The 23,510-nt window shown below is 40.0% G+C and overlaps 1 protein-coding gene across 1 annotated transcript in view; it reads right to left on the bottom strand.

Moving 5' to 3' along the window:
• The window catches only part of LOC109899838 (semaphorin-4G), a 52,448-nt gene extending 30,318 nt beyond the window's left edge, over positions 1-22,130 (bottom strand). Inside the window, exons 1-2 of the mRNA XM_020495421.2 lie at positions 21,996-22,130; positions 6,296-6,802 (exon numbers count right to left, since the gene is read on the bottom strand). Of these exons, the coding sequence (XP_020351010.2) occupies positions 6,296-6,431 (136 nt within the window). The 5' untranslated portion in view covers positions 6,432-6,802; positions 21,996-22,130. The remainder of the gene's footprint in view (positions 1-6,295; positions 6,803-21,995) is intronic.
• Positions 22,131-23,510: the final 1,380 nt, after the last annotated feature.

Here is a 23,510-nt window from a genome sequence, read left to right as displayed (position 1 = left end):
ACAAAAACAATAAGAATTACACATTCCCTTTCAGTTCTCTGCTCTTCATTTTCATTGCTTTAATATCTTTTTCTCACTCATTTCATTAACATTTTCGTTACATACAATTCATAATTTGAATGTCACAAAATGTGTGGCTGTAGTAAGAATAGCCATTGTTCCATTCTTATATGCACATGCCCTCCAGCTTTGTTTTGACATTTTCTCAGAACATATTAATTAATGGGAAAATCCAAAACAGATGGCCATGAGCACATTTTCCTTCTTACACTTACAACTGGTATCAGAGAATTCTGCTTTAAATGTATTACATATAATGGGAGTCCTATGAACCCTTTGCATAATCTTACACTGCATCTCTAACTTTCTGGTACCAGAGGTGGAAAATGCTATCAGAGATACCAGGAGGAATTACCTTGTTATTTATAAGGGGAGTCAGAACAGAAAAGTAATCCTTTCTCCCAAGGTGTTTGCAAATCTCTCTCCAGATCTTAAAGGTGCTGTTAAGAATCGGGTTATGTTTCTCTTCTGTGCTGACTGAGTTTCTATCACCAGTCATAACACTGATTAATGAGTATGGAGATGTGAAACAGGAGTCATTACTGACCCAATTAGAGCAATGTTCATCCTGAGCCATTCTGCAGTTATGCGAGCACGACATGCCCAGTTATAAAATAGCAAATTAGGTAGTGCCAGGCCTTCTAAATTATACGACAGCTGCACTACTAATTTGTGGTATTTTTCTGTGCTGTTCCATATAAAATCTGAGAGGTATTTATTGAGTTCATAAAAATTATTTTTTTGTTATATATAATGGCATCGTCTGGAGAAACCAAAGTCTGGTGAAAACCTTCTTTTTAAATCAGATGAATTCTACCCATCCATTATGATGGCAGGTCCATCCACCTATCTAGGTCTTCATTAATCCTAAGTACAGGTGCAAAGCTGCTGTTAGACAGGTTAGCTGCTATTAGACAGATTGTGAAGTTTATTCAACAAGAAGAATTGTCAATTTGAACAGAAACTCATTCAAAGTGTTGTCACTCAAGCTCCCTAGGGGCATAGCTTCTGATTTATAAAAATAAATTTTGTAGTCAGAAAAAGGAGCTAAACCTCTTAATTAAGTCAATAAGAATGGGAATAAAGGTTTCTGGGTTAGAAATTAATAGCAAAATATCATTACATAGAGATATTTATAATATTTTTTTTATTTAACTAGGCAAGTCAGTTAAGAACAAATTCTTATTTACAATGATGGCCTACTCCAGCCAAACCCGGACGACACTGGGCCAATTGTGCGCCGCCCTATGGGACTCCCAATGAAGTCCGGTTGTGATACTGCCTGGATATAATGTTGTTTTTTCATAATAAGAATGACAGCCCCTCTGCTTTTAGAATTATAGGATGAGTAAGACACTTTGCCTATACAGTCTCGCTTTAATTTCTAATGTTCCAAGTCAGTCAGATGTCTGTCCTGTAGGAGAGCAATCTGTTCCTTTTCTCTTTTAGGATGAGTCAAAACTTTTTTTAGGCGAATGAATTCCTTTCAAAAGAATAGTAGGTATCTTTAAAATCATGAGGGTTTGATGTTGTTACAGAATCCGCAACAAGCAATGAAAGAGCAATAAAACCTGTCTGATCATTTTTAACATATTTGGCCAACATTAAGATAAAGAAAAAGCAACCTTATACATCCAACATTACATAACAAAACACTTCTGCTTCTGAAAATAAATATAACGTGGTCTAGGTCATCGTCTCCTACGAGCATCTTCATCGTTGGTCCAAATAAATGTTAAGATTTTACCATTAGCTACCCTGGTACTGTCTACCTTCCAATGAGGCCTTTATCCAAATAGAAGTAGATATCAATGCAATTAAAACTGCATTCAATGTTGCATTCAGTCAGAAAAGCCATTAGCTGATAGATAATTCATATTGAATTAATTATTATAACCTAATAATACTAATTATAAAGTCATAATAATAGTAATAGTGCGCTGGGAAGGAGAAAATAAAATTCATGATTACAAACTTCCATTAATTAAACAAGCTCCTAGTTTAATAAGAACACAGTAGACTTAAGAAAGAAGAGGGATTTGTTCATGACAGCTCGCTTCTTAATCGAATGTCAGAACAAATCCCATTCTGCTTCCTATTATAGACAGCAAAGTCAAACAGAACAACCTCTCAATATTTGAATCCCAGTCAAAGTCAGGGCGAGTCTATAGTGGCTCATTAATCTATCAACCTTAATTATTCGGGCCATATTATGATTGTTGTCCAACCACTCAAGTAATTTTCTCCCTCTGAGCTCTCAGCTCCAACATAAAAAAAACAGTCCTAATAAATTTAACCATTCATGGGGAGTAAAAAAAACAAAATAGCGGGGTCTTTGGAACCTTTATCCTGAGAGCAGACAGACACCCAATCAATATAAAAATCCAAACAGAATAGACTCGTACAATCGACTACTGTTGACCATAGGTGCGCTCGACCCCACCCGCCTCGAGCCGTTGGTCGGCTGAGGCCCCTGCCCCCTGGGTCCAAAGGGATTTTCCAAGGATGAGAAAGACCCCGGCCGGCCGGCCGCCCCGACAGGCATAGAGACGAGCGCACCCAAACCCCACTTCCACATAAAAGTAGCATCATACGTTGAACCAAAATAAATCAGATCTATGAATAGTTACATATCATTTTCATCCACACAAAACATTAACAGTACCAGTCAAAAGGTTTGGACACACCTACTCATTCACTCATTTTCTTAATATTAAAAATGTTCTACAATATAGAATAATAATGAAGACGTCAAAACTATGAAATAACACATATGGAATCATGTAGCAACCAAAAAAATGTTAAACAAATAAAAATACATTTCATATTTTAGATTCTTCAAAGTAGCCACCATTTACCTTGACAACTTTGCACACTCTTGGCATTCTCTCAACCAGCTTCACCTGGAATGCTTTTCCAACAGTCTTGAAGTTCCCACATAAGCTGAGCACTTGTTGGCTGCTTTTCTTTCACTCTGCGGTCCAACTCATTAACAAGGCACACCTGTTAATTGAAATGCATTCCAAGTGACTACGTCATGAAGCTGGTTGAGAAAATGGCAAGAGTGTGCAAAGCTAGCACAGACTGGAATATGATCTGGGATTCATCGAATGGCATTGAGGAGTATACCACCGGTCATCGGCTTCATCAATAAGTGCATCTGATGTTGTCCCCACAGTGACCTTACGTACATATCCCAACCAGAAGCAATGTATTACAGGCAACGTCCGCATCAAACTAAAGGCTAGAGCTACCGATTTCAAGGAGTGGGACACTAATCCGGACTCTTGTAAGAAATCCCGCAACACCATCAAACAAGCAAAGAGCCAATACAGGATTAAGATTGAATCCTACTACACCAGCTCTGACGCTTGACAGATGTGGCAGGGCTTGAAATCTATTACAGACAAAAAAGGGAAACCCAGATGCGAGCTATCCTGTGATGCGAGCTACCAGACGAGCTAATTGCCTTTTACGATCGCTTCGAGGCAAGCAACACTGAAGCATGCTAGCGTCCCACCTCGACAACAGCCAGTAAAATTGCAAAGCGCCATATTCAAATACAGAAATACTCATTTAAAAATTCAGAAAACATACAAGTATTTTACATAGGTTTAAAGATTAACTTCTTGTGAATCCAACCACCGTGTCAGATTTCAAAAAGGCTTTACGGTGAAAGCATACCTTATGATTATTTGAGAACATCGCCCAGCAGACAAATCATTACAAACAGTAACCAGCCAAGTAGAAGAGTTACACAAGTCAGATATAGAGATCAAATTAATCACTTACCTTTGATAATCTTCATATGGTTGCACTCAGAAGATATTCATTTACACAATAAATGTTTTGTTCGATAAATTCTCTTTATATCCCAAAATCGTTGTTTTTTCCCGCGCGTTTTCTTCAGTAATCCACAGGCTCAAACACAGTCACAACAGGCAGACAAAAAATCTAAACTGTAGCTGTAAAAGTTCATAGAAACATGTCAAACAATGTTTATATTCAATCATCCGGATGTTTTTAGTCTAAATAATCGATAATATTTCAACCGGACAATAACGTTGTCAATATAAAAGGTAAACAAGAAAGGCACTCTCGGTCGTGCGCATGAAAAAGCTCTGTGACACTGCAGGGTCCACTCATTCAGACTGCTCTTACTCCCTCATTTTTCAGAATACAAGCCTGAAACAATTTCTAAAGACTGTTGACATCTAGTGGGAGGCATAGGAACTGCAATTTGTGTCCTAAGTCAATGGATACTGTAATGGCATTGAATACAAAACCAAAAAAATCCTACTTCCTGGATGGATTTTTCTCAGGTTTTCGCCTGCCAAATCAGTTCTATTATACTCACAGACACTATTTTAACGGTTTTGGAAAAATGTCATAAGATGACACTTTTGCGTCAGGCTTAAGGTTGCCGGGAATATCATGGAGAACCGAATCCTCTTGCTTATCAGCTCCTCACAGATTCCGTTGAAGCCCCAGTGTTTTGCCCGTGCACTGGCAGAGAGGTCTTGTTGGAAAGAAATCCCAATGCCTTGTATTAGAGTGGATTCTTTGTCTTTGCCACTGACAGGATTGTCTCTTCATTGGTGTAGTTGTGAAGTTTAATGCAGACACACTTCGGTTGGTCTCTTCTCACCTGCCCGGGACCATGGTGCCCTCAGTCAATTTTCATGATGCCCGTTTTCGTCTCCAAGCCAAGCAGAGTTGGTGGCCATGTACCAAAGAATTGGATCGGACTGACCACTTCGGTTCCTTCTCTCAGATTTGAAATGTTAATATTGCCTCTGCGACTTCTGTTCTTAAAATTAGACAACATTTCTGTCCGTTTTTTCCACCGTTTTCTCCAGTGTTGTAATGCTTACAGTGTTGTACAGTTAGCATGGAGTTCTCAGCGGTGGAAATGCGCTTCTCTCCTTCCTCGATTCTCTTCACATTAACATCCAACTTAGTTTCAATTGTAACAAGGGTGTCAGAAAATGTCTTTAATTTCTCGTCAATTATAATTATATTGATAAACTTTTCAACAATTATTATTTTTCAACAATCAACAATTATATTGATCAACTTTTCTGTAATCGCTTTGACAGGTTCTGTGTTTGGTGAAGTTACAGCCAGCTCTGCTATACTGTTTGCGGTGGCTTTGTCCTCCCGACACCCTAAAAGATGTCTGTTTTTCTCCTCTCTGGTTAGTGCTTTTGGTCGATTCATGAACAATAATCTAGATGTCACATTTAGATGCTGGAATCTCTCGCTAAAACTTGGGTTACACACAAAATAAAGACAAAGTATTTTCATGTTGACCAGCCTTCAGCACGTCGGTCGTGAATCCCATGTACTCTAACTCAGGCGAGCAGAACCTTGAAACGTCCTTAATATTAAAGATTGCGCACCAATTGTTGTTAACAAAAAGACCCCCCCCCCCCCCGACCTTACCAGACTCTCATTCTGTCCTGCCAACATGTATATTATCCATGTCCTTGTTCAGTCATGACTCTGAGAAGCATAGTATATTACAATTCTTAATGTCCCATTGATAGGATAGTCTCGAATGGAGTTTGTCTAGTTTATTCTCAAGTTATTGCACATTCGCCAATATAACAGAGAATAGAGGCGATTTATTCCCTCACCACCATATCTCATCAGGGTGCCCGCGCACCGGACTCTATAGCGCCATCTCCTTCTTCGAGTGTCGGGGATTTGCGCCTTGTCCGGAAAAATCTATATGTATTTAGCCTCCGACTCACTGAAGTAGAAGTGTCCCTGTCTTAATCAAGGTTAGTGATGTCTGTTTTCATGTTCAGAAGCTCTTTTTGGTCATAGGAAAGGGTGGCAGAAACAATATGTACAAAAAAAGTTAAGATCAGTTATAACAAATACACAAAATAGCACAATTGTTCATGAGCCCATAAAAACGGCCTGTTTCTCATACAGAAAGATCAAATCCATTGTCATTATCCCAGAGTACATTAGGCTGAAAAATCTAATACATCCTGAGAGTTAGAGAAGGAGACGAGATAAGTCTAAGTTATAGTCACAGTTGTCCTTCTATAAACACACAATGGTGTGATAGAGTACACCTCTCCTAGTTTGGACAGATGAGTGAAGCTGTAGCTCTCGCTTTCTCTCCCCAGATTAATGAGAGAGCGAGAGAGAAGGGATGGGGGGGGGGATCCAAAACAATATTGTTTCCTTCTATGCGTCCGAGGTGTGTGTGTGTGCTTACCGCTGGTAGTTATGGTGATTCTGGGGGTGACATCCAGGTCTATGGGGGGTCTGAATGGGTATCCCACCGTCACACACACACCGCAGCTCAGGAGCAGGAGCAGTGCGGGCAGGGTAGTACACACACACACTGCCATCTCCACACACACACACACACAGCCAGGGGGAGAGAGCTGCCCTCCTACTCCTCCTCAGAGAGGTGGAAACAACACACTCACTCGGGAAAACACACACTCATGCACATGCATTCACATAAACACACACTAGCGAGCTGCCATTCTTCTACTATTCGGAGTAAAGAACTCACACACTCACACCAGCTCAAGCAAAGAAACACAATTGCTCCCACACACACCGCTGGAAGGCAGTCTTCTCTCCTCTCGGCAGACACACACACACGCATACATATATACTCTCTAGCACATACACGCCAACAGACACTGGAAGTCTCTCTCGCTCTGTGCTGAAGACTGAACCAGCTGGCTCATCTCCTTGCTGCAGGTTCCATCTATAGAGAAAACACACAAAAACAAGATAACTGTTAGACTTCTCCAATATCATCTACACATACAATACCAGTCAAACGTTTGGACACACCTACTCAAGAGTTTCTTTATTTGTACTATTTTCTACATTGTTGAATAATAGTGAAGACATCACAACTATGAAATAACACATATGGGATCATGTAGCAACAAAACAAAGTGTTAAATAAATCTAAACATATTTTAAAGTTCTTGAAATGTTCCAGATTGACTGACCTTAAAGTAATAATAGACTGTCGTTTCTCTTTGCTTATTTGAGCTGTTCTTGACTTTACATGGACTTGGTCTTTTACCAAATAGGGCTATTATCTGTATACCACCACTACCTTGTCACAACACAACTGATCAATGCTCAAACGCATTAAGAAGGACAGAAATTACACAAACTAACATTTAACAAGGCACATCTGTTAATTGAAATTCATTCCAGGTGACTACCTCATGAAGCTGGTTGAGAAAATGGCAAGTGTGCAAAGCTGTCATCAAGGCAAAGGCTGGCTACTTTGAAGAATCTCAAATATAAAATATAGTTTCATTTGTTTAACACTTTTTTGGTTACTACATGATTCCACATGTGTTATTTAATAGTTTTGATAACTTCACTATTATTCTACAATGTAGAAAATAGTCAAAAATAAAGAAAAACCCTTGCATGAGTAGGTGTGTCCAAACTTTTGACTGGTACTATAAGTCTGATCTATGTTAGATTTATTTTATAACTCCAAAGGACAGAATATCACTAAGACATTTAAATATTCAGCAATCATTATCATAACCACAGCAATCATTACTATTCCGTATGACTGTATCAATTGCATGTGTATTCGTCAACCCATCACTGTGTAATATGTTTAATAAACCAAGTAAACACTTACAGATAAGATAGCGATGGAATGCAATCGAAATCCAGAAGCATGAAATTAGTGTGAGTGTTAAAGCACTAGAATCCACAGAGAAAAGGAGAGAATATAACATTCACATTGGTTGATGAGGCAGAGGAACGACAGCTATCTACAAGTGTTTCTACAGGCTGCAGAGGAATGAGAGGGGGACAGAAGGGCAGAAGGGCAGAGGGACAGAAGGTCAGGGGGACAGAAGGTCAGGGGGACAGAAGATCAGGGGGACAGAAGGGCAGGGGGACAGAAGGGCAGAGAGACAAAGGGAGAGACGTTTCTGTTGTGTGGAGAGAAAGAACGTAGAGAGTCAGAGAGAGAGGACAGAAAGAGAGAGTAATAGAATGATCCTGCTGCCCACTATAGTAGAAGGGGAGATAGCTTACATACTGATAGAATAAGAGGAGAGGAAAGATAGAAAAGTAGTTTGATGGGTGCAGTATAACATAGAGCAAGTGTCTAGCTTCCCCTTTAGCTCTCTTCAGTTCTATGGCTTTAGGTCATAAGGAATCACATGCTGTAAAAACACTCGTAGCCCTCCTGTGGAGCAAGGCTCACCCTGTTTCATCTGATTTAGCAGGGTACTTATCTTTCCCTATTTCTGTGTCTCTTGCTGTCTCTGGGCGATTCTATGCCAGTGTAGGCTGAAAATATTTTTGGTATCTCAGATCGTTCTGGCAATTCTCAAAGAAACGTCATTGGGAGGAAGGATTTCTGACATGCTATTTACATTTATTTATTTTTTTATCAGAAAAAAAATCATGATGAAAGTGGCCCTTTTTAGACCTATACATACCTCCTGTAAGAGCCTATGAGCCAAGAACCGTATATGATACAGACCAGGGCCCAGCTTCCCAAAAGCATCTTAAGGCTAAGTTAATCGTGATAACCATTGTGCTCAATAGTTCTAATGATGAACTTCGCCTTAAGACACTTTTGTGAAACTGGGCCCAGGGCTCTAAAGTGCGACAAAACATTTTGTGCGACATGGAATTTTATTTTGGGAGCACTGTGCGACCTATGAAAAGAACCTCCCGGATAATAATTGTTCTAATGATAAGGCTTCACTGTACTGTACTGTTGTTACCAAGTTCCCTAGAGAAACAATCTAGTGAAGACTCATTAGAGTCACGGTTGCACCATTACTACAGCGAAAACGGCCTGCTTCTAGACCAACCAGATCAAAAGATCGGACACATATTACAGCACAATTATTTTTCTTCCTATAACGGATTGCCGGGATGGCATTTTACATTCATAAAACATGTTGGTGGGCCTTCTAAAACTACTTGCATGGTGACGTTGTTAACCATTTGTTTAGTCTTTGTTTAGTCATGTTACTTCATTGCATAGCTAACAATCTGGTAACTTCCCCAGCGGATTTGGGGGGGAGAGAAAGAAAGGAAACGGGATAGCTTCTTCATGAGATCAATGGTCCTAGCAATGAATGAATGACAGGTCTCTTGCATGTTGTCATCACAAACTTGACTTTTTTAAAGAAACAGTGTAGAATCTTTTATGTAATGCATTTCAATAAGAAAAATAGTATTTTTACACAATGTAGGAACCTAATATTCCACAAAGGACTTTGTAATTTCAATGGCAGGTATTTGTAGCAACATTTGAACTTTTATAATAAACTAACGTATTTACAGTTCTACATTTTATATTCTAGCACGTGCTTCAAAAGTAGTTTGAATTCATGTATGTGGAAGGACCACCAGAGGGCAGGCTGGGCTCACGGATAGTAGCCCAACAAGGCATGGGAGACAAGGTAACCAGAGGCAACCTGTTAAGACTATGGGTTCCCCTACGGGAACTCCCCCCCCCCCCGTTCAGCTGAAACGGTACGCAGGGAATGCAAAAATATTAGTAGAAATATTTAACCTCCACACATTAACAAGTCCAATACCTCAAATGAAAGATAAACACCTTGTTCATCTACCCAGTGTGTCAGATTTTTTAAATGTTTTACGGCGAAAACATAGCACATATTTATGTTAGACCACCACCAAAACAAAGACAAAAGGCAGCCATTTTGTACCACAAATGATAAAATGACAAAAAGCAGGATAAAAAAAAATAAACATTCACTAACCTCTTGAAAATCTTCATCAGATGACAGTCATATGACATGTTACAGAGTACATTTATGTTTTGTTCGATAATATGCATTTTATATCCATAAATCTCGGTTTACATTGACGCCATGTTCAGAAAATTCTCAAAAATGTCCGGAGGAATTATAGAAAACTACGCCAGATAACAGAAATACTCATCATAAACTTTGACTAAAGATACATGTTCTACATATAATTAAAAAGATACACCGGTTCTTAATGCAATCGCTGTGTCACATTTTTTTTTTACGTTACGGAAAAAGCTTACCATGCAATAATCTGAGACGGCGCTCAGACGTAACAATATTTCTCCGCTATGTTGGAGTCAACAGAAATACAAAATTACAACATAAATATTCCCTTACCTTTGATGGTCTTCGATCAGAATGTACTGCAAGGAGTCCTATTTCAACAATAAATCGTTTTGTTTCATAATGTTCAATTCTAGTGTCCATGTAGCAGCACCTGCTACAACTTTCAGCTCAAATGCCCAAAAAATTACTTCTGGTCCAGTATAATTTTGCATCAAAACTTCCAAATTACATATTACAGGTCGACGAAACTGGTCAACTAAGTGCAGAATCAATCTTCAGGACGTTATAAATGTACAAAACGAATGGCATTCCAACCGGACAATCCTAGTTCATCTGGGCCTGACTGGAACAGACAAAGCAGTCTAATGCATTCCAAAACTAGTTTGGAAGATTGCCTGCCCTGTGAGTTCTGTTATACTCACAGACATAATTCAAATGGTTTTAGAAGCTTCAGAGTGTTTTCTATCCAATAATAATAATAATAATAATAATAATAATATGCATATATTAGCAATTTAGGACAGATTTTGATGCAGTTCACTATGGGCACGCAATTCATCCAAAGGGGAAATACTGCCCCCTATCCTGAACAAGATTTATTAAGCACAGCTGACGGTACTAATGACATATTCTCCTTCCCCTATAAGGGAGAGAATGGAGCCAGCAGAGAGGGGAGGGGAAAACTATCTGGAAGATGGCCACTATCCAGGAGCTATCCAGGAAGAACCACTAAGACGGTGACAATCCCGTGACTTTTGTTGTAGTTTAAAGATAATCCTATTGTGTTCCTGTTTCATCTGGAGAAGAAGATGTATGTTTTTCCTTGGAAGATTTTAATTGATTATGTTGGAGTGTTTGTGTTGACCAAATGCCCTCAATAGAGAACTGTGTTCAATCAAGAAAACCTACTCCTGACTCGTTTATTCCACCTTCCCGCTTTAGACTGACGCCCAATTACTTGGTCCGCTCACATGTAGGACCAATATAGGCAGGTGCTCCTAAATTTCATGTGGTGTTCCTAACTTTTTGAAGTTGTGAGCACCAGTGCTACCAATCTTGTATTTTTATTTATAGCCCTGACACAGACAACATCTTAGAGTCATTATACTCCATATAGTGTGCTGTACATAAAACATATGAATATCTCAAAAGTATCCTTTTGATTTAGCGTGTTTCTAGATAAATTGTTAGGCACAATATACTCTTCAAACACATACAAAAGAGTGGGCTCTCTGGTACTTTTAATGATATGACAATATAGGTCATTAACCAATCCCAGTCCTCCTTTAGGATTGCACATGCCGTAAATCACCAGCAGAGGGAGTTGCTGTTGAATCCATTTTCCCATTCACTGTGTTGGTGGTGCTCATAAAATGTATGGTACCTTCCGAATTAGCAGAGAGCTCACTGGGAATGTGATGTACTTCTATATTGTTGCAAGCGATATGTCTTAAAATGAAAAAAAGGGTACTATCGAGATTTTAATAATATGTTAAAAGTTGAATACATTTGTGAAAATGTGTATTTCAGAACCTAGACATACTCCTTATGTTAGAGCACAATGTAAGGAGTGTAATGACAACATTTCAAGACTACCTTCTTTATCTAAGATTCTTGAATCCTTGGTTAATGTACAACTTTGTTCCTTTTTATCAGATTTTTGTATTTTTAAAATAAACCAATCAGGGTTTAGGCCTGGACATAGTAGTACCACAGCATCCACGCTAGTTGTTAATGATCTTGACAATGCCTTGGATGCTAAAAGAGCTGTGCTGCCTTGTTTATGAACCTGTCAAAGGCGTTCGACACTGTTGATCATTCTGTTTTGCTGAAGATGTTATCAAAAATAGGCCTGGGATATACAGTCTTTTTATGGTTTCAGAATTATCTTAGTGACAGAACTCCATGTTTACAAAAGCTGTTCCTCAAGGTTAAATTTTGGGTCCATCATTGTTCACCTTGTATATTAATGACATAGGAAACTGTTAATACTTGTAACATTCACTATGCAGATGACACAGTTTTGTATTCCTGTGCCACCTCGGTGTAGCAGGCCATTCGTGAACTTCAGCATGACATTGATTCAATTCAGAAATCACTTACAGTTCTTAAATATGTGTTAAATACAAGTAAAACCAAGCTCATGCTGTTCTCTAGGTCACAAAGTGTTGACCCTGAGGATCTGCATATTTGGCTACAAATGGAGCCCAAATGGAGCTTGTTTCTCAATATAAGTAACTGGGTGTCAACAAAACAAAGGAGATGATCGTGGACTTCAGGAAACAGCAGAGGGAGCACCGCCCTATCCGCATCGAAAGAACCGTAGTGGAGAAGGTGGAAAGTTAAGTTCCTCAGCATACACATCACAGACAAACTGAATAGTCCACTCACACAGACAGTGTGGTGAAGAGGGCGCAAAAGCGCCTCTTCAACCTTTGGCTTGTCACCTAAAACCCTGACAAACTTTTACAGATACACAATCAAGAACATCCTGTCGGGCTGTATCACTGCCTAGTACGGCAAGTGCACCACCATCAACCGCAAGGCTCTCCAGAGGGTGGTGCAGTCTGCACAATGCATCACCAGGGGCAAACTACCTGCCCCCCGACACCTACAGCACCCAATGTCACAGGAATGCCAAAAGGATAATCAAGGACAACAACCACCCGAGCCACTGCCTGTTCACCCCACTACCATCCAGAAGGCAAGGTTCGTACAGGTGCATCAAAGCTGACAGACCGCTAAACAGCAATCCCTAACTCAGAGAGGCTGCTGCGTACATAGAGATTCATATCACTGGCCATGTGTATGTGACCAAATAAAATTTGATAGATTGATTGATATATTATATCTGACTTATATCCAAGATTGTTTTTTATATCGAAATAAATCATACCCCAGTATTGAAAATAGGAGAAAGATTGTTAAGACAATGCTTCTCCCTGTATTTTGATGATATTGTTTACATGCATTCGGCAACCTCTGTTTTGAAACCCTTGGACACAGTCTACCATTCCGCAATATGTTTTATCACAGGGGACAATTTTAGGACCCATTGTAGTCTGTATAAAAATGTGGGATGGACCTCTCTGTCTGTAAGAGAGCTGCATTCTCTCTTATTTCATTACAAAGCAGTCTTACAGAAACTGCCTCTGTATGTAACTTCATTAATGAAGTTAAGAATCATAAGTTACCAGACCCGTCTCAGGAATGGATAACACTAGAGATCCCTTCAGTCTCCACATATGTGGGAAAATGTGCAGTTAGTTTTTTTCCCCTAGTATGTGGAACAATCTGCAGAGTTCACTGCAGTTACATGTGCTGGTGCCACAAAGGAAGTTTACGTTATTGATTATATAACTATATACTCTCTCACAATAATAATAATAATAATTTGGTGGGTGCTTATATTTGTCATATTTCACACATACAAATGTGTATTAATACGCATGTGTGAATATGAAATATGTTTTTGGCATATCCCAACTCTCCCTGAGACACCCTCGGAGAGTGGGGTCATGGCCAGGGTCTGCCAATATCAACGGCAACCCTGGAGCAATTAAGATGAAGTGCTTTGCTCAAGGGCACAGACTTTTCACAAACAGGTGTACGAATGCACACGCAAACACACTACTATAAACACCCTCAGTCTTCGCCTTCCTAATGTTGTCTCTCTTTGGTGTAAACATTCACACTCTCTCATTCCATAAAACAAACCCACCGGAACTCTCGCTCTTACCCCCATTTACTCTCTCATACACACACACACACACACACACACACACACACACACACACACACACACACACACACACACACACACACACACACACACACACACACACACACACACACACACACACACACACACACACACACACACACTCGTCCAAGAGGAGCCTGCAGAATCTCACTCTAGACATCTGTAGATTCTGTATCTGAAAACATCACAACACTCCACAATGCTGTCATGACAACAGATTGCATTGCCGTAGCTAGCTACCTCTCTACCTCTGGATCAGGTAAGCAGTAGACCGCAGGTGTAGAACATAGAAGTAGAGCAACATACCTGTAGATCAGGAGCACACAGAATAGAAATAGAACATACTAGAAGAGATACATAGTTCCACTGATAGAAGGCTATAATATTATGCTATAGTTTTCAAATAGTGCAAAAAAAATGTGCATAAAATGTCACAATAAAATGATTGTTATCATTTCCCTAAAGTTTCCAATCAGTCAGCTTGTCAGAGATGAGGAGCTCTTATCTTAACAGAGGGAAGGCTGAGTCAATCACAGAGTGCTGCTGGGCAATTACACGTTAACAGAATGACGCTGAGACTCCGATTTTTCACTTCAAATGAAAGCCAAACAAAAACCATTGATTGCAAAGTTAAACAAACCAGTGATGGGGTCAATTCAAAAGGCACTCAATTCAGGAAGGGATTTTAATTTAAAAACAGTGTAAGAGCTGTTTGAGAAGACAGCTTGAAATTTGGTGGGATGGAGTTTTGGCCTGCCTAGTGACATCACCAGGCTGTAAATTAGTTAATAGACCAATAAGAAAGAGAGCTCCAAACCTCTTTCAATAACAGCTAGTTTTAAGTTTCCCCCTCCCCACTCAGACCACTCCCAGAAAGTCCTTGCTTGAGAAATTGCTCTTTGCTAAGAAGCTTTTTTTTTTTAATGACATTTTAATTAAAAATAAATCACAGTAAGGTACTTCATTGTTACCCAGAAATAATTTGATATTTAAACTAAAACGGCTGTATTGGACCTTTAAATATCTAATTCGAACTAAGATCCAAAGACATCTGCAGAAAGAACGGGGTGTCAACTATGACATGACACCTTGAGTTTGAAAAAATATATTTTGGTTATTGAACTACAGTAAGTAAGGTGGATTAACACCCTGTAACATAATTATGGTAACAGAATGACATCATGGGTCCCTGATCTGTACTATACAGAAATGCATAATTATGAATGTCATTCCTTCATGGTGAGGCATCCTGAATAGGTACACAAAGGTAGAAAAATGTAATATCCTATAGCATGTTTGGGTATTATTCTACACAGTGGCTATTATTCTAATGAGCTCCGTACTCAAACAAGACCACATTTGGTTGGTTTGGACTAGAGGTCGACCGACTATGATTTTTCCAACACCGATACCGATCATTGGAGACCCAAAAAAAGACGATACCAATTAAAATATATATATAAATATATTTGTAATAATGACAATTACAACAACACTGAATGAACACATTTATTTTAACTTAATATAATAAATCAATCAATCAATTTAGCCTCAAATAAATAATGAAACATGTTCAATTTGGTTTAAATAATGCAAAAACACAGTGTTGGAGAAGAAAGTGAAAATGCAATATGTGCCATGTAATAAAGTTTAAGTTTAAGTTCCTTGCTCAGAACATATGAAAGCTGGCAATTTCTTTACACATGAGTCTTCAATATTCCCAGTTAAGAGGTTTTAGTTGTAGTTATTATAGGAGTTTTAGGACTCTCTCTCTGTATACCATTTGTATTTCATATACCTTTGCCTATTGGATGTTCTTATAGGCACTTTAGTATTGCCAGCCTAATCTCGGGAGTTGATAGTGAATAGCTGCTGGCAAACGCAGGAAAGTGCTGTTTGAATGAATGCTTACGAGCCTGCTGCTGCCTACCATCGCTCAGTCAGACTGCTCTATCAAATAATAGGCTTAATAATAATATAATAAACACACAGAAATACGAGCCTTAGGTCATTAATATGGTCAAATCTGGAAACTATAATTTCGAAAACAAAACTTTTATTCTTTCAGTGAAATACGGAACCGTTCCGTATTTTATCAAACGGGTGGCAACCCTAAGTCTAAATATTATGTTAAGATTGATTGTTGTTTATAAGATAAGTTTAATTCTAGTAATTTTAATTTAGTAAAGTACTAAACTTTAAAGTACAGTATTGTACTGACCTATACTCTAGTTTTTTACTGTACTGTGATTCCAGCTTGCCTCTGAGAATAACATTGACATATACACAGACCCGGTGACTGAGGTCATCAGGAAGCATATAGGTGATGTTGTTCCCATTGTGACTATTAAAACCTACCCAAATCAAAAACCGTGGATAGACGGAAGCATTCGTGCAGAACTCAAAGTGCAAATCCCAGCATTTAATCATGGTAAAGTGACTGGGAATATGGTCTAATACCAACAGTGTAGTTATTCCCTCCATAAGGCAATCAAACAGGCAAAACGTCAGCACAGAGACAAAGTGGAGTCGCAATTCAACGGCTCAGACACAAGATGCTTGTGGCAGGATCTACAGACAATCACGGATTACAAAGGGAAAACCAGCCACGTTGCTGACACCAACATCTTGCTCCTGGACAAGCTAAACACATTCTTTGCCCACTTTGAGGATAACACAGTGCCACTGACACGGCATGCTCACAAGGACTGTGGGCTCTCGTTCTCCGTGGCAGATGTGAGTAAGACATTTAAATGTGTTAACCCTCGCAAGGCTGCCAGCCCAGACGGAAGAATGATGTTCATTAACTATAGATCAGCCTTCAACACCATAGTACCCTCCAAGCTCATCATTAAGCTTGGGGCCCTGGGTATGAACCCTGCCCTGTGCAACGGGACTTCCTGACGGGCCATCCCTAGGTGGTGAAGGTAGGAAAAAACACCTCCACTATACTGATCTTCAACACAGGGTCCCCACAATGGTTTATGCTCAGCCCCCTTCTGTACTCCATGTTGAGCCATGACTGTGTGGCCACGCACGCCTCCAACTCAATCATCAAGTTTGCAGACGGCACAACAGCAGTAGGCCAGATTACCAACAATGACAAGACAGCCTACAGTGAGGAGGTGAGGGACTGGGCGGGGTGGTGTCAGGTTAATAACCTCTCCCTCAACGTCAATAAATTGAAGGCGCTGATCGTGGACTTCAGGATACAGCAGAGGGAGCACGCCCCCATCCACAGGGCCGCAGTAGAGAAGGTGAAAGCTTCAAGTTCCTCGGCGTACACATCATTGACAATCTGAAATGGTCCACCCACACAGACAGTGGAGGTGAAGAAGGACCAACAGTGCCTCTTCAAACTCAGGAGGCTGAAGAAATTTGTATTGGCCCCTTAGACCCTCACAAACTTTTACAGATGCAGAATTGACAGCATCCTGTTGGGCTGTATCACCGCCTGGTACGGCAACTGCACCGCCCACAACCGCAAGGCTCTCCAGAGTGTTGTGCAGTCTGCCCAATGCATCACTGGGGGCAAACTGCCTGCCCTCCAGGACACCTACAGCACCCAATGTCACAAGGCCAAAAAGATCAAGGACAACAACCATCTGAGCCACTGCCTGTTCACCCCGCTACCATCCAGAAGGTGAGGTCAGTAAATGTGCATCAAAGCTGGGACCGAGAGACTGAAAAACAGCTTCCATCTCAAGGCCATCAGACTGTTAGATAGCCATCACTAGTCGGCAACCCCCCGGTTATTCAACCCTGCACTTTAGAGGCTGCTGCCCTATGTACATTGATTCCATGTCTATGGTCACTTTAATGATGAACACTAGTCACTTTAATAACGTTTACTCATTTAATTTGTATTATACTGTATTCTACTGTATTTTAGTCAATGCCACTCCGACATTGCCCAACCTAATATTAAAATATTTATTAATTCCATTATTTTCATTTTAGATGTGTGTATTGTTAGATACTACTGCACTGTTGGAGATAGTGAAATGCTTGTGTCCCTACACCAGCAATAACATCTCCTGACCCCTCCTGTCTCAGCCTCCAGTATTTATGCTGCAGTAGTTTATGTGTCGGGGGGCTGGGGTCAGTTTGTTATATCTGGAGTACTTCTCCTGTCCTATTCGGTGTCCTGTGTGAATCTAAGTGTGCGTTCTCTAATTCTCTCCTTCTCTCTTTCTTTCTCTCTCTCGGAGGACCTGAGCCCTAGGACCATGCCCCAGGACTACCTGACATGATGACTCCTTGCTGTCCCCAGTCCACCTGGCCATGCTGCTGTTCCAGTTTCAACTGACCTGAGCCCTAGGACCATGCCCCAGGACTACCTGACATGATGACTCCTTGCTGTCCCCAGTCTACCTGGCCATGCTGCTGCTCCAGTTTCAACTTCCACCTGACTGTGCTGCTGCTCTAGTTTCAACTGTTCTGCCTTATTATTATTCGACCATGCTGGTCATTTATGAACATTGAACATCTTGACCATGTTCTGTTATAATCTCCACCCGGCACAGCCAGAAGAGGACTGGCCACCCCACATAGCCTGGTTCCTCTCTAGGTTTCTTCCTAGGTATTGGCCTTTCTAGGGAGTTTTTCCTAGCCACCGTGCTTCTCCACCTGCATTGCTTGCTGTTTGGGGTTTTAGGCTGGGTTTCTGTACAGCACTTTGAGATATCAGCTGATGTACGAAGGGCTATATAAATAAATTTGATTTGATTTGATTTGATCTGCTAAATATGTATATGTGACCAATACAATTTGATTTGTACTGTCCAAACTTCTAATACCCCTTCTCCAACTGTTTGACCATAAATCAAAGCCTTTACTTATTCCTCATTTTTAGGATGGAAATGTGTTAAAAATGTATATGTCTTTATTTCTCAAAGATATAGACGCAGCTTTCATTTAACACCAAATTTGATGTGCTCCTATGAACTTCACTTTAGTGCTCATAGGGCTTTTTACATGGAAATGCCCACCAGCATTCAGAGGGCCTGTCAAAAAAAAATACTCTTAAAGATGTGACAGAGGAGGAGGAAACGTCTTTATCAGTTCCTCACTGTCTGGAGGGATCCAGGATCATCAGACAGATGGACAAACAGGGTAGTGTAAAGAAGTGTCCATAAAGCACACAATGTCTTAGTTCTGACTCCTCATGGACTATCGGTTTACTGACAGTCAAGTGTATGAAGAATCTTTATTGAGTACACATGTGTGCGCAGACACAAACTTGCATGCTGCACACATACAGCAAGATGTGTGGATAATATTGGGCTACTGATCTGTAAACTGCTTCATGAGAAAAATGCATCATTGAGATTTATCAATTGATGTAACCACAGGCAAAATCAGGAAGGGGTGAGAAATCTACACTTCTCTACAGAAGATAATCCCATCAACCCTTTGCCCTGTTTGCCAACCCTTTGCCCTGTTTGCCAGTCTGCCAACCCAAAACATACCCCATGCTGCTTCTTACCCTCGCGCTAATCCAGTGGTTGTCAGAGTGGGTCCCCAGTCCTTATCCATAGGGTATTAGCGATTAGCTTACGGGACTCATCATTTACAGTAGGTTCTGACTATGACCCACTGTGAGATTCCTTAGAACTCATCCACTAAACCGAGTTTAGAGTATTAGGCAATTACTGTGTGTCAATGAGCTCTGTCTAATGAGGATATGGCAGATTGGATAACTAAGGCAGCTCCATCCGAGATGCCCTCGTTCACATCTCAATATAAAGCCTTTTATTATGAATGTAAGAACTCTTTATGAAGGACCAACGATGGCTAGATAACTTATAATGACAAATATATCCAGCCCCCTTTCACATCTTGGTATAATCCTTTTTCATTTATGAGCCTTCCTTCTCTAAAAGATAAAATAAAATCCTTGTGTGCGCTCGTGTCACATGTGTAGTGAAAATGTGTAGTGACAATTAGTGAAAAAGATGACAGTCGTTGCCATTGAATTTACATAGAGGCAGAGAGACAGTGTTTTTGGTCAAATAAAAATATATGGGAACAATTTAATGAATGTAAACTGTTTTTCTCTCACACAATACACTCCCCCAGCTGGAACATGCAAATCTATAACACCATTCACTAATAATAGTTTCCCCTTATTCAATGGAATAAAGAGTAGGAACAAATCTGTGTATGACACTGATGGTCTCTACAGTATAAAATAAAGAAGAGGATAACACAAAAGAGGAAGTATGAATTAAAGTTATTGAATGCAGCTAACAGAGAAGAGACAGAAAAAAGACAACAAGACACTGACTCGGTACTGGTACTCCTTGTATATGGCCTTGTTTTTGTTTTTATTGTGTTAATATCTCCTTTTTATTTAGAAAATATTTCTAAATATTTCTTACTTTTTAACTCTGCATTGTTGGGAACGGGCTCGTTCGTGTAAGTAAGCATTTCACTGTAAAGTCTACACCTCTTGTATTCGGAGTATTAGATTTGATATGATTTATTCCTCCTCTAGAATAATGAATAACTTTAAGACCAGTTACGCACTGCTTATAATGAATAAATGATTTGTTAAACATTTATGGAGTCAGTACCAAACATTATTATCTTCACATTCTCCAAACAAATTGGGAATTGTAGCATTGATTGCACTTGATGTCATTGATACCTTCAGTATGGAAGAGAATAGTAATGATCTGATCATTACCAATCTCATCACTGTGTTTTTAGATGATACAATGGCCCTTGTTCCATTTCTAAAATGTACAATTTCCTCCTCCCTTCCTTGAGGTAGACCTAATCCTTGATCTTCTATGACTGTAATGGTGGGAATGCATTTGAAGTGGTACCTTGCTGTCACCTATCCAGTAATGTTAGATCTGGGGCCTATGTATCAAGTGTCTCAGAATAGGAGTCCTGAGCTGGGATCAGGTCCTCCCTGTCCATTTAATCTGAATCAATGTGATCTACCTGTGGTCCCTGGTGCTCTGATGTGATTCTCATGCGAGGTTACATGGTATCGCATGCTAACAATGCTGGCTGATTATGACTCACAAATCATTGTAATCCATAAACAACAATGAACAAAACACTCATCTGTTATCTGGTCTCGTGGGTGGGTATATGAAACAAACATCTAGCAACCCAACATTTGCAAGTTTGAATCTCATCACGGCCAACTTCAGCATTTTAGCAACTTTTCAACTACTTACTACTTTTACTTACTTTGCAACTACTTAGCATGTTAGCTAACCCTTCCCCTAACTCCTAAATTTAACCCTAACTCATAGCCTAGCTAACGTTAACCAGCTAGATTACGTTAGCCACCTAGCTAGAATTCGTAACATATCATACGTTTTTCAAATTCGTAATATATTGTACATTTGAAAATTCATAACATAAATTGTAATTCGTAACATATCTTACAAAATGGTTGATGGATATCCACAAATTAATACATATGATATGAAACGTAACATATACTAAATGGAGTATCTCGGATTTAAGTACAGAATAATACGAAATACTCTGATACCAGGTTGACATAGGCGGCTTGTCTATTTGCCTCTCAGAATGGTCATTTAAACTCCACTATACATGTCTTGGTAATAGAATAACAGGTAGACACTAAATTGATTATGATCAACTGTCTTGAGTGGATAGCCTTTCACCGGTTATTTAGACAGAAGTCCCAAACGCGCTTTTCTGTGACAAGGTAGGAAATTCATCTAACAGAGCTCCTATAAAAAGCGATTAGCCTATACTAAATCAACTAGCATGTAATCGATTTGAGTTCGTTTGCTGCAAGCAGGCTATATTTCTACATAGGCATAGCCTATCAATGATGAACAACTGATTTTCTGTCAGCGTCTATGCAGTTAGGTATAGCCTATATAGCCTACTACTTTTTATTGAACACCAGTATCGTCATTTGTCCATTGTCTCGATCTTTTTCCGCATCTGCCGTACACTCATGCTGTAGGCTACTGTAAAGCAGCAGGTAGCCTATCCAAAACGCAGATAAATTAATCATACAGTCACAAAGAGCCGCAGTACACGGAGATAAAGTCATTCTGTTTTACCTGAAATTATGGGGGGATTCCTTGAAGATACGGTGTTCGGTGTAAAAAAAATCCCAATGCGGTTTGTAATCTACAGTGGACTTTCACCCACAGCAAACTGTGGCAGCCTGACAAACAAGAGGTGTGGAACCTTCGTCACAGGTGACCACGCCTCTTCGTGAATGTTCAGGAATTAAATAAAACTCTATCAGTATGACAAAACTTAAGTTTGACAGAATGCTAGAAAATATCAGCAAATTAATTCTATACCTTTCTCTAAATGTTAGCATGTAGTTCTTGATTTTTTTCTGGCTTTTTCCATTCTTCCATTACATTTTCTCTCCGTGAGTTTCATGGAAGTTGACAACTGCAATAAGAAGATATCAATGGGTACATTTGATCAATAATCATTCAGAACGGTGTCTGTGTAAATTAATTTAAAAAACAGCAGTGTGTCCTTCCTTAGCTTAGCTGTACACCTACTATGTACTTACAGTGCCTTCAGAAAGTATTCATACCCTTTGATTTATTCCACATTTTGTTGTGTTACAGCCTGAAATCAACATTTATTAAACTTTTTTTTAATCATCCATCTACACACAATACCCCATAATGAGAAAGTGAAAACATGTTTTTATAAATTTTGCCACATTTACTGAAATTAAATAAATGTACATATCTGATTTACATTTATTCACACCCTGAGTCAATACATGTTGTAATAACCTTTGGCAGCGATTACAGCTGTGAGTCTTTCTGGGTAATATCACGACTCAGGATAAGACCCAGATGCAGGAAGCAAACAGTTAGAATCTCAAATGTTTATTACAAAAGAGGGGGCAGGCAAACGGCAGGTCCAGGGCAGACAGAGGTCGGTAATACAAGACAGCTTCAATAAGGGACAGAACGGCAGGCACACTCAGGATCAGGGCAGACAGAGGTCGGTAATACAAGACAGCTTCAATAAGGGACAGAACGGCAGGCACACTCAGGATCAGGGCAGACAGAGGTCGGTAATACAAGACAGCTTCAATAAGGGACAGAACGGCAGGCACACTCAGGATCAGGGCAGGCAGAGGTCAGTAATACAAGACAGCGAACAAACAGGGACAGAACGGCAAGCACACTCAGGATCAGGGCAGACAGAGGTCAGTAATACAAGACAGCTTCAATAAGGGACAGAACGGCAGGCACACTCAGGATCAGGGCAGGCAGAGGTCAGTAATACAAGACAGCGAACAAACAGGGACAAAACGGCAGGCACACTCAGGATCAGGGCAGACAGAGGTCAGTAATACAAGACAGCTTCAATAAGGGACAGAACGGCAGGCACACTCAGGATCAGGGCAGGCAGAGGTCAGTAATACAAGACAGCGAACAAACAGGGACAGGGGTCTGTGAGGCAGAGGTTTGATCCTAGACACATGAAAAGTGAATATGTATACGGAGGGTGCAGGGCAACAGAAGACAAACAGCAGAGGGGCTAAGAATCTTAGAGATGGGGAAAGGGCCGATAAAACGGGGGGAAAGTGTACG

Source organism: Oncorhynchus kisutch, linkage group LG11 (assembly GCF_002021735.2).
Source record: "Oncorhynchus kisutch isolate 150728-3 linkage group LG11, Okis_V2, whole genome shotgun sequence".
NCBI classification, from domain to species: domain Eukaryota; kingdom Metazoa; phylum Chordata; class Actinopteri; order Salmoniformes; family Salmonidae; genus Oncorhynchus; species Oncorhynchus kisutch.
The sequence above is the reverse complement of the archived record's forward strand: the minus strand, read 5'-3'. Positions and strand labels throughout refer to the sequence as shown.